Source organism: Cydia amplana, chromosome 11, assembly GCF_948474715.1.
Source record: "Cydia amplana chromosome 11, ilCydAmpl1.1, whole genome shotgun sequence".
In the NCBI taxonomy this organism is placed as follows: Eukaryota; Metazoa; Arthropoda; class Insecta; order Lepidoptera; family Tortricidae; genus Cydia; species Cydia amplana.
Genome location: NC_086079.1, coordinates 7,779,322 through 7,791,402, shown reverse-complemented (window position 1 = coordinate 7,791,402; position 12,081 = coordinate 7,779,322). Strand labels below are relative to the sequence as shown.

The window sequence follows — 12,081 nt, the reverse complement described above, 5'->3', positions numbered from 1 at the left end:
CTTCTGCAATCCATAATCGTTAAAATTATCAAATCGTCATTAGTTCAGCTCAATTCTGTTTGGATATGTAACCGAAACCCATCAATTACATCATAGTAGACATGTTTCTAAACAAATACGTAACAAACATGTTTTAAACGACAAGAAAATATTTTCTCGACAATTTTAAGCGGCAATTATACATACTTAAGTCACGGAAGCTGGAATTTTTTATGTGAAAATATTACATAGAGTTTTACGTTACTTAGGAATTTGCCGGTGCTTATGTAGAATGTGGCAAAAAAGTGCTATCAGGTGCTAGTACACCTTCCGTCAGCAGACGAACGTTACGTTTACTTTTTACTTCGGAGCATAGGAACTAAAGATAGCCTATAACAAATATTAAAGATTTTCTTACATATATTTCTATTATGCAATTGATAGCTGTTGGTGCTCCGAATATTAAATAAATACCTACATAAACAGTACGGCTACCACCAGTTTGGCACTGACATAAACGCTAGCATGAACGTAACTTACATGCTATTAGTAAGTATGTAAGTAGCTACACTAGCTGTGCCTGTGGTAGCGTTCATGCAGGAGGCTTAGGTATCGTCGGCTCCAATTTTATAAACCTATATCAAAATGTAATAAAACTCGGTTCTCTAGTTAAGCCGTAATAAGAGGCAGACAGTTAATTAGGTACATTTATATTACAAAGCATGGTTATTTTATAGTATACACCTAGACTTCATATACCTAAGTTAAACATCCACCACAAACCGTGGAGCATTTACGCCAATGATGTGTTACCGTTTTCTAATAGATAGGCACTGGCAGTCGCTCATTTGCAAATTATAACATTTACAATATCCATAAATTATAAATAATATACACATATAAACTACGCTTCTGAGTAATACCTAACCCTATGAATTACTATAATAACGCACTAACCATTGACGTAATCTCAGGACTAGCCTTACGGGCAATAAGAATGAGGCATGAATGGGGCCAGTACTGCGGTGTGACTGTTGACACCGCTACAACGCGATTGGTTGATGAGTTCGCATCACGCGCGCGATTCGTCGCAATCGCAACTATAATTGCGTTAGACTGCACGATTGGCACGAATTCGCCACCACTGTAACCCTAACATATGATTGGCGCTATAGTATCTCGCAGCGAGATAGATTACCCGTCTTTTTCCAACTATATTTATAAAAGAAGGACGGTAGTCTATCTCGCCGCGAAATACTGACGCGCCAATCATGTGCTAGCCCGGCTGATCTAGTACCATTTTTAGTGCCCGTAAGGCCCGTCCTGAGATATACGTCAATGGCACTAACGGTTTAATAAGAACTGTGCATAAAACAACAGTGTAGTTTACCTCTTGCTCTATTTATGCGAATGCTTAAGCTTCTGATGTACGCATGCGCGATGATTATCTGTTATAATAGGTAAATGGGTTCCCACGAGGAATTTATAGGGCACTGAAGCATCAGCCCACTAGCACAGAATGAAGGATAAGTGCCGGTTTTATGCGTCGTGTGCGAACCCTTTTTTACTGTAGTAAAGTAAAAACTGTTTTGAATTTAAATGACGGCCCTATAAAGCTTGCAGTATGATCTAACGAAAGTACTATAAATAATACCGTTTAATGGGTATTTTACCTTGCTCAAATTCAGCATAATTAAACTCTTATTACTATTACCATAGAAAGACAATTATAAATAATGTAGGAACTTTACAATTTGATTGGAATGTTCTTTGATATAGATAGATAGCCCTATAACCGTACCTGAAAATTAAGCTATTATAAAAATAATACGTATGTGGAATATTCGGGCCCTTCTATACTACATAGTCTGATCAAACAGATAAAAGATTTGATTGACCGCCCGATCGTGCCTACATAAAGTATAGTTTTACTTATTGATTATTTTCTAATTACATATTAGAACACATTTTGTTGTTATTTCAAATAGAAACACTAGAAACACACTTGGGTCACTTTTTCTTAGTATAAGACATTTATTTCAGTTTATTTTCTAATTATACTGACAATTAATTTAAATAGACTTGTGCAATCGGAAGAATGTTTTTATGAGTAAGTATTCGAAATCGCCCGGGGCTACCGTACACTGACGTTGCACTATCTTCACCGTGAAAGCATAAATAATAGGCATCTTTACCTTCTTTGATACAATCTCAATTCTCCACAGCTATGAGCCTTTGAGCTTAGTGGCGTTTATCGCTTTAGGACAACACGACTTATTGAGAAGAGTAAACTTACTTAGCGTTAACAATGCAACGATTAAAAATTATTACTGCCCTTACAAGTAGGTATTATTTAAAGTAAACATTTTAAAAACCAGTTATAATTGCCCGTACGCTATAAAGACCTAGAGATGGCTGTCGTTAGCTCGTTGTTCCACTGTTTTTGCAGTTTATTGAAACCCCTTATTACGCCATTTACTGAGTCAATTTAAATTTATTTATCATCAAGGAACTGGTATCTCCATCCGCGGTACGAAACGTTTGTTAGGTACATCTAGGAGTTAGCGGATAGCTTCTCCGAAGACAGAATGCGGGCCCAATTAAGGAAAACAGACGAGGTTCAATTAAAAATGTAAAAAGTTGTCCCTGGACATCCTGCAGTTCTTGTATACCTACTTGGTACGGACGGAGGCATATTTAGATATTAAAAATATGATACCAATATGATTTTATACTCTGCGTGTTTGGCTCACTATTCACTATCAGTTATGTCAGGGTGCAAGAGGAAATCACAGAAATAAATATCATGTTGGTAGTTGGTATGTTTTTAAGTTCTGAATAACCTCCTTGGACGTCTGACGGCCGCTGACGGGTAGTGTGAGCGTTTTCACTTGCTTCACTTAATTCACTTTGCTCATTACGTACGTGCAAAAACATTAGCTGCTCTTAGTCGTATGATGTCGGAATGAAATGTGATATTATAAAATAGTCTGAGTCGCCGTAAGCCGTTTGTAATTCTAAGGTACTTTATGGTTAGACAAGTATCCCTTAACGTAGTTACCTATTTATACCAATTTATATTCCTTAGTTCCTTACCCTTGTACATTTTCTTATTTCGGTTTAATCAGTGTCGGAGATTATGGTACCTATACATATAAGTAATTACCTTAAAATGTATTAATGTCAAACGAGTGTTAGTTGATTGTAAAATATCACCTATAACAAACATGATAATATAAACAATCATTTGAAAAGTTTAAAAGATTGGTAAGGTAAATAAAACTGCTACCATTAACAATTACAACCATCCGACACTCCTCGATGTACTGTTTCTTTGAAACCAAAGTACCGGTAAGCATATTCGTCGTATTTGTATTATTCCATTCCAGTGTCCCGTAACCGAAGGATGCCAAGCGCATAACTAAATAAACCAAATCAAAGCAACCGCTGTCCGTCAGATAAAATTAAATATGCCTATCGGCCTTACACGGCCGTCAGTGGGCATTCATTCCCGTGCAAACTGATCATGTAGGTACCTAGATTTTGTCAAGGTACAGCGTAATTATACCTACGTGGTTACGAAGATAATGTTTTCAGAGATCTGAATCATGCCGAGTAACTTCACACGTCCGCTCGAGCCTCAACATTGTGGTATAAGTCGTGTAACTTCCACCTCGCAATCTTTATTAACAAACTGTTTAAAGGGTTTGTTCCTGGTTCGTCGTATTCCTGTTTCGTCGGATTCCTGATTCGTCGTATTCTTGTTTGTGTATATAAGTTTGCTGTTAAGTTTTGTTTGAATTTTTCGTTTGTAAATATGTTTTCAATTGATATTAAAAACAAAGGTGAAGTCACGGTAAGTAATTGCATAGGTAGTTCCATTTCATATATATATTTCGACGAATCAGGAATCCGACGAAACAGGAATACGACGAACCAGGAACAAACCGATGATTTTATTTGTACATTCTCTTAAACTACTGGAGCAGAAGTAGGTTTTTGTTTTTCCGAACAATACTTATTCACCTCTCTTTTATCCACTTTTCCACGTTCTTGGTGACTATAACGCTTGTAGATACGTACGTCTATTTTGTAATAACACGCCAACTCACCTGAGGCTACGGCTTAATAGTAAGATTTGCGGCGCGCGCCTCCTAATTGTAATCATTAAGCAGCAAATGAATTTCATTAACATTAACACGCAACGTCCATCATAATTTTCTACGAATTTACATTATTTCGTTTGCAAATGTCTCTATCGCTCTATATTTGCAGTTATTAACCCACGGGGTTAAATATGCTATTTAGACATTACTCTATTGACAATCAAGATTTCGACATGTCAAAAATTCAATGAACCATTAAGACATCATAGCAGGGGTTACCCGGGGCATACTCAATGGCCATAATAGTCATTTATCATGAATGTTAATCAGTGGACAGACCCATATTCAACAGTTATCATAGATTAAGATCAATGGCGTTGAGATATCGGCTGGTAATCATCTCAATAATTGAGAATTAAAACTATCAATTATTTCGTTGAAGATAAATCACGCTTAGCTCTGTCTTTGATCCTGCTGGAGGTAAATTTGATTGTTTTAAAGGTAAAGTCGTCACACGACGAAATTAGAATAAAGAAATTAGTCAGAATTAAGAACGTTAGCGATGACTGATGTATTGTACCGTATTAAGTCAGAAATGTAACAAGGTTTGCAATGTCACAAGCTATATAAAAAGAATGTTGAATCGCGCTTCTTCTTGACAATAAGATGCTTCACCGGATACGACCCGCTACGTACGCTACATTAGATTCGTTGTACTTTTTCTCGTCGATATCATTATTACACCTATGATATCAAAGAAGCCGTCTTATTTATATTATTAGACGAACGTTATCATGCGAAGTGACTATGAAGTTTTTGTGCTCGCTAGGAAGAGCTTACTAGTTTGTACTCTATCTAATGGGAAGCAGATGGTTTTTGTTCAATTTCTTGCTACTATTATGCGGCCTTTCGCCCCTTAATGGAGTAATTTTAATGGTATAATGCTCTCAAGTACCAGAGAAGAGTTACTTATAATTCCAATTCATATACCTATAGCTGAACCTGCCTAATACGAACACATTTAATAAGATTTGCCGCATATTTCGCCGGTTAACGGTTACTTAAAGTGGGTTTTTACCTATAGGTACATTATTCTTCCGCTTTCCCGCTCACTCTTTGTTAATTTTTTGATCTTTTGGAATCGTATCGCTTCAGAGCATTTTTACCACACTAAAGAAAAACATCAAACATTTAAAAATAGGTACGTAATAAACATTTACTTTGTCTCCTATGCTTTAAATTCTTTTTCATCTAATCTAAACGTTTGACATTAACACTGCACTATTTACCAGTATTTAACTATTCACTTAGTGTCATCTATCTTGTTGCGCTGCAATAAAGCTGTCCGACTAATTAATTTAAATTCATTTACTCTTATCTTGAATTACACCACGCATCTTCGCGTAGGTTGAAGTACTTAAACTAGTTTTATTAGCGAAAACTGGAATTCTGAGGCCATTCAATTGCGTATCGAAAGGGATCATCGGAAGCTTTGTTCTGGCGAAAGCCCGGATCTCAGAGCGATGGCCGCTTTCAAAGCACTGAGTAAGGTGACCGTGGTAACGATACTAGTGAAAACTATTATATAGGTCCCTACACCTGCCGTGAGGTGAGGAATTCAGAATAAACGGGGATCATATTTAAAACTAAAAATCTAAGAAGATGCATTATTTTTGGTGTTGGTCTCATAAAACAGGAAAGCCTAAAGATAGTGTAGAGAAAGATGTCGAAAAGTAGGGAATGCAACCGAAATACTATAAGATTAGAGAGGAAATCAGCGTTATAAATGTTAAAAACCATCATTACCTACTTATATCATATTATGTTAAGTTATACTTTTGATCCATTGGGAAAAGAGAATATATGTACAGAGAAAGATAAAGTATGTACCTACTCTCACAACACACTCGGTTTAATGTCGTGAAATCAGAATTATCAAAATTACATCACATTTTCAGTACTTCGCGGTTTTCGGTTTCAATTACATTTGAGGCTAAGACTCAATTAAGATTTTAAGTAATTGTTATTGTCCGCATCTTTTATTTTTGACTGATGTGTTTGTTTTCGCTTCTTACGTCGCTTCACGGTTAGTTAAGGAAGCGTTATTGTGATTAGGTACTAAAATTGCTATTTTTGTTTCTCTGTTCTAGACTGACTGGTCTAGACTGTTACGTTGTGTCATAAGAGTAGGTAGGTAAATATTTAGACTAGTCGATTTCTAAACCTACTAATATTATGATGTAACCGACTGCATCGGAATGTGAAACTCAATACAGAAATCCTTCAATTTCTTTATAAATAGCCTCTTCTACGAATAGAAGATGGCTGTCACCTCCCTTATACAGATACCTAAACATTAATTCGTGTCGTGCCGACACATACGAATTTATAGTTATAAAATATAAATTTATACTTACTTGAGCAATTATCATTGCTCAAGTAAGTATGACTCTATGGTTTAAGTTTTCTAATTATTTTCCTATGCCATACTTTAATTGTGGTACTACGAGTATCTTGCTTAGATTTAGGTGACCTTTAGGTGTTAGTGGCATAGCGGTAAGACGTGCTTTCAAGGTGGAGGTCACAGTTTCGAACCCCGCCCCGTATCAAGGTGTTGGAACTAATGTATGAACGATCAAAAGACAATAACATCTACAACACCCACTATCCACATGTCGTTACAATGGACAGTTATACCACGTGAACGACAAACCGGCCATTACCGATTCGCGAGAGACAATTTTGCATCAAGTCGTAGGTCACCTCGTGCGCCGGCGCCGGTCGTGCCCTCGTGCCGCTGAGAAATTTATCGCCCTAGAGCCTCGTTACAGCATCGCTATGTCGATCGGAATAACTGTACGGGAATTCATTCTATGAGTATTCATTTTGTATGGATTGTCTTAACTTATGCTCGTACAATTGCTATTACAATTCACAAGTCATTAAATTGTGTAGCGTATTGAATATTATCGTTGTGCGTTCCTGTACCTACCTAATTTTAGTATATTTTAAGTATATATGTACTTGAATATGCCTGTTAAGTGTTATCATGTCAATCTACAGTAACTCGTTCAGGATCACGGTGTAATTAAGTATTAAGTATGTGCACAGGATGTTCAGAATTGTATTAATATAACCCGAGAGATCCTCCGGACTTGGACAGCCGTCAAATGTCAGCTTATTTTTATTGCATTACTCTCACGATATGTTTTTGTTCCAGGGATAGAGACGGGCCTAGCGGGGTATGCGTCGGCGCAAGAGCACAAAGAGGCGCTCGAGGCTATTCGCAGGCACACCGGCGCGGTTAGTCTATTTTCTACCTCTTAATAATACATCTGCCACAAATGAGAATAATTAAGATGGACTCTGGATACATTAATTGCTTTGCGTGGTGCTTCGTACGTTACCTTCACATGAAGTCGTTTATTGTAGACATGATTAATTTGGCTTTATAGCTTTTGTCATAATTATTGTGTTTAGTAATAATAATACACGATGAGTCGTATACGTAGACGTAACTACAAGAAATAAGCAAAACAACTTCTTTATCACACCACCATTGGACCTTATATTCGATCCGTCAGAGTGTTAATTCGTGACGTGGCTACCAATATGGTCACTTTTTCATTAGTTTACTGACTGCCGTGTTCAATGCCCCGGTAATTTTGTAGCCCCCGGTTCTTAGCCTAACCACTTCTAACAATTATATATTATTTTCTTAACAGGAGCGCAAAAAACCTCAGCGCACACTAGAAGCGGAGCCTGAAGATGCTCTAGAAGAAATGGAGCAGTATTTAGAAGAGATAGTTCCGGAGCCATGGGAGTTGAACAATACTGCGCGAGCCGGCATGGAACTGTTGTTCTTCAACCGCGTGCCAAAGGTCGGCAGCCAGACGTTCATGGAGCTACTGCGACGGCTGGCGGCAAAGAATCAGTTCGGTGAGTAGCGGCATGGTTGTTGAATAATACTGGGTGCGTCGGCATTCTTCAACCGTGTGCTTTGGTCGGTAGCCAGACCTTTACTCTTTGTAATGCATACATTACACACCATGTTTTAGATGTTGTCAGATGATGCTTCTGTAATGCAAAAGTACACTGTTATAGAAACAAGTACCTTTATGAGAAAAGCAGTTTCTAGATGGGAGTGTAAAAAATTATTTTATCTTCAAGTAATTTACTGAAAGTAAGCTCAGCTTTTGTGCTATCTTTTTATGCCTTCATTGTAAAATCGACCGTTACATCCGTAACAGCGCTGGTGGCCTAGCGGTAAGAGCGTGCGACTTGCAATCTGGAGGCCGCGGGTTCGAACCCCGGCTCGTACCAATGAGTTTTTCGGAACTTATGTACGAAATATCATTTGATATTTAGGGTAACAGCACCAGTGGCCAGCCAGGTACCAGTGGTCAGCCTTTTGAGTCGTTTATTGGTCATAAATATCTGGTATATTCGTTTAAACAAATCGCGAGTACTCAAATAGGAGCTTTGATTCCTTATTGGTTAATACGTCACACGACAGGCGCGGTGAGGGAACGGGGGGAAGAAATATACTCGTTCATACAGGTGCTGTTTGTCGACGAGTGCAATTGTGTCATGTCCGCCATATTTTTTACTGAACGTGGTGTTCTCTTAACAGGCAAGAAAAACTATGTTTTAATGTTAAAAGTTATTGTTTTTGTTAATGATTGGTTTATTTATTAGTTTATCTATTAAATTGCATTATATTTGAATGAAAATATCAATAATTTACTTATAAATTGTGGAGGCTGGCCACTGGATAACACTTTTTTCCAAAGAATCCAGTGCCCAGCCCCCCACGGCTGACCTTTGGGTTACTCGTTTATTTTATTATTTTCGAGCCAATGCGACCGTTAGGACCGTTAAATTTACATTTTCAAATTTAGTTAGGCATGCCCTAGTCAATTTAAAGTAAAACCCAGTAGTCAGCCGCATTTGAAATAACGTTTTAATGCGGCTGAGCACTGGGTTTCGCGGATCCAGTACTCAGCCATTGACCTTGCTTGGTACGTCGCCGCCAAAAATATGTCCACATTTTTAAACCCTATCCCATTGAAATAAGGTTCAAAAGTGTATACATATTTTTGACGTTAACTATACATAACTTTCTTTTAACTATACATAACTTTCTTTTTGCTTTTTCCTGGTCGATATATGACTTTGTTTATTAATGATAATTAGATCTGCATAGACTCGATTAATCATTTTTTACCGAATACCTACTAGGAACATAATTATAATATTACCTGATTTACCTCGTTAATTTTTGACGGATTAATTATTAGAAAATAAATATTGCGATTCTTAGTTTGCAAGAATATTGTTAGTTAATTAAGTACCTATGGCCAACAAATTTCGTGTCATAAGAATTGTATGTACCTATAAGATTTTTTTTATTAATAAATAAATAAACAAGTAGGTAAGTAATACATATATGCAAAAAAAATATAAACTAAAATTAAAAACTACAACTAACTACAATAACAATAACTAAAATTATAAATAAACAATAGATATTATAACATCGTTGATTTTGATATATGCAAAAAATTATTAACTTAAATTAAAAACTACAACTAACTACAATAACGATAACAAAAATTATAAAGAAAAAATAAATATTATAATATCGTTGATTTTGATATAAATATTATTGATTTTGATCTAATTATTATGAATAGTTTATATAGGCTGAGTACTGGGTACACAGAGGCTGCTTACTGGATTTTGGAGGCTGACTACTGGAGAAAAGTGCCACTTTTTGTTTAAACTTAATTAGAGATATTATAAAGAGGATTGTTATTTTTTTAAATATTTTGTTTTAAAACTATGATAAACAATTGATCTAACCATGTCATTTGTTTAATTATCCGACTAATCCTGTAGAAATGCCGAACGTTCAAACTTAAAAAAGTCGTTATAAGGCTGACTACTGGTGCCTTTACCCTACCAGTCGTTTTTCGGTGAAGGAAAACATCGTGAGGAAACCGGACTAATCCCAATACGGGCCTATAGTTTACCCTCTGGGTTGGAAGGTCAGATGGCAGTCACTTTCGTAAAAACTAGTGCCCACGCCAATTACTGGGATTAGTTGCCAAGCGGACCCCAGGCTCCTATGAGTCGTGGCAAAATGCCGGGACAACGCGAGGAAGATGACATCCGTTGGTTAAATGTTTTAGGCATTCGTGCAAATGAAGTAAATTGTATGACTAACTCAAGATTGTTCTAAGAATAAATTTCGATCTCAAGCTAATAATACTCTCGCGTAGTATAAAATTGATTTAATAGCTTTCGCTCTGATGGAGTTGCAGGAACTTCGTGTAAAAAGCAATAGGCCTCACACGAAGCTGGCTACTTTAGTATGTCCTATCTGAAACTAATTATGGGGTCTGCCAAACAACATTCACTTAAACACTTGGATGGTATTTACTGTCATTATAATTTGCATTTGTTAAATATTAGCGCCTCCAGTCATATTCGAAATCTAAGAGAATTTAAACTCAAAGTTATGATATTAAGATTTAATATTGGATTTCTAATAATTTATTCTACATAGTACATTAGACAAGCAGTTATAGTCAGAGGACCGCATTTTTTCTAGTTTCGACCTACTTTTTTCGAACTCTATGGTTTTTATCTTAATTTTAAAATACTTAGGTAGTAGGTGTAGAAATGGAATTGGTGTCATTTGTGTCCTGCGGGCTTGTATAGGTAATCATTATAATTAGATTCGAAATACTGGCTCTCATAGAATGTCTAGGCTATTAATTTTTTAACGTTTCTGAGTTCAATCACAATGCAAATCATGTATTGGTGATCTGTTACAATGTTATTTCATTTGTATGTGTATGCTGTGTGTCTGGATATTACATTACTCACAGATAAAAAGTTGTTAAAGCCAATAGAATGGCTAGATGCTATCGTAATGGAACATTGCGAATAGGCTACATGACTAATTTTTTTTTTATGGTATCAATCGATCGGGTTTGTTTTTAGGATCAACTGTCTATATGGGACCCATTGCATTAAAGTAACACAAAAGTCAGAAATTGTAGTCAAAGTCCGACAGTCGCACTTCACTCGCGAAACGCCCTATACAAAACGGCAAGGGAACGTGACGTCAAGGTCTCTGGGAGCCCATCTTGTAGTATGGACAAAACAAGAAAATTGCGTTTTTGTCGGTGAAATATTGCGTTTATGTATATACATAGTTGCTTTACAATATTTTTTTGGATGAAATGTATGGAATTGAATGGTACCCTTACTTTTATCGTTTTTGGAAGTTAAAAAAAACTTATATCTTGAAACTTTCAGGTCCTGTATTTTTGTAATTTTTCAATATTTTATTTTAATATCCACAATATTGTGATAAATTGCTTGTTTGCTATCTATTTCACTAGATTTTGTTATAAAATTCTACATGTGTCATCATCCCTATTGAGACTATGTTGCGCTAATAACTGCAATGGCATGCAAATTGATGTAGCTTAGAAAAGATAGATATCTGAGCCTTGGGCAGCGTTTTAACCACTATTCGCTACACTTTGGATCGAAAAAGCTACATTGAACAAATATGTATATTCTCGACGCAAACACAGAGTTGTTTACAAAATAATCAGTGTGTTCGTTTGAGACAGATCTAGACATCGACCGATTCAACGTCTTTTTTAGGGTTCCGTACCCAAAGGGTAAAAAACAGAACCCTATTACTAAGACTTCGCTGTCCGTCCGTCCGTCCGTTCGTCTGTCACCAGGCTGTATCTCATGAACCGCGATAGCTAGACAGTTGAAATTTTCACAAATGATGTATCTCTGTTGCCGCTATAACAACAAATACTAAAAATAATATAAAATAAATATTTAAGGGGGGCTCCCGTTCCCATACAACAAACACGATTTTTTTGCTCTATTTTTGTTGATGGTGCGGAACCCTCCGTGCGCGAGTCCGACTCGCACTTGGCCGGTTTTTATTTAAATGAAA

General features: G+C 36.5%; 1 protein-coding gene across 5 annotated transcripts in view; it reads left to right on the top strand.

The window, feature by feature from the left end:
- LOC134651955 (heparan sulfate 2-O-sulfotransferase pipe) overlaps positions 1-12,081 on the top strand; it is a 91,275-nt gene that overhangs the window by 65,054 nt on the left and 14,140 nt on the right. For all 5 annotated transcript variants that reach the window (XM_063507095.1, XM_063507096.1, XM_063507093.1 and 2 more), the window contains exons 4-5: positions 7,306-7,388; positions 7,811-8,024. In XM_063507095.1, coding sequence (XP_063363165.1) covers positions 7,306-7,388; positions 7,811-8,024 — 297 coding nt within the window. The remainder of the gene's footprint in view (positions 1-7,305; positions 7,389-7,810; positions 8,025-12,081) is intronic.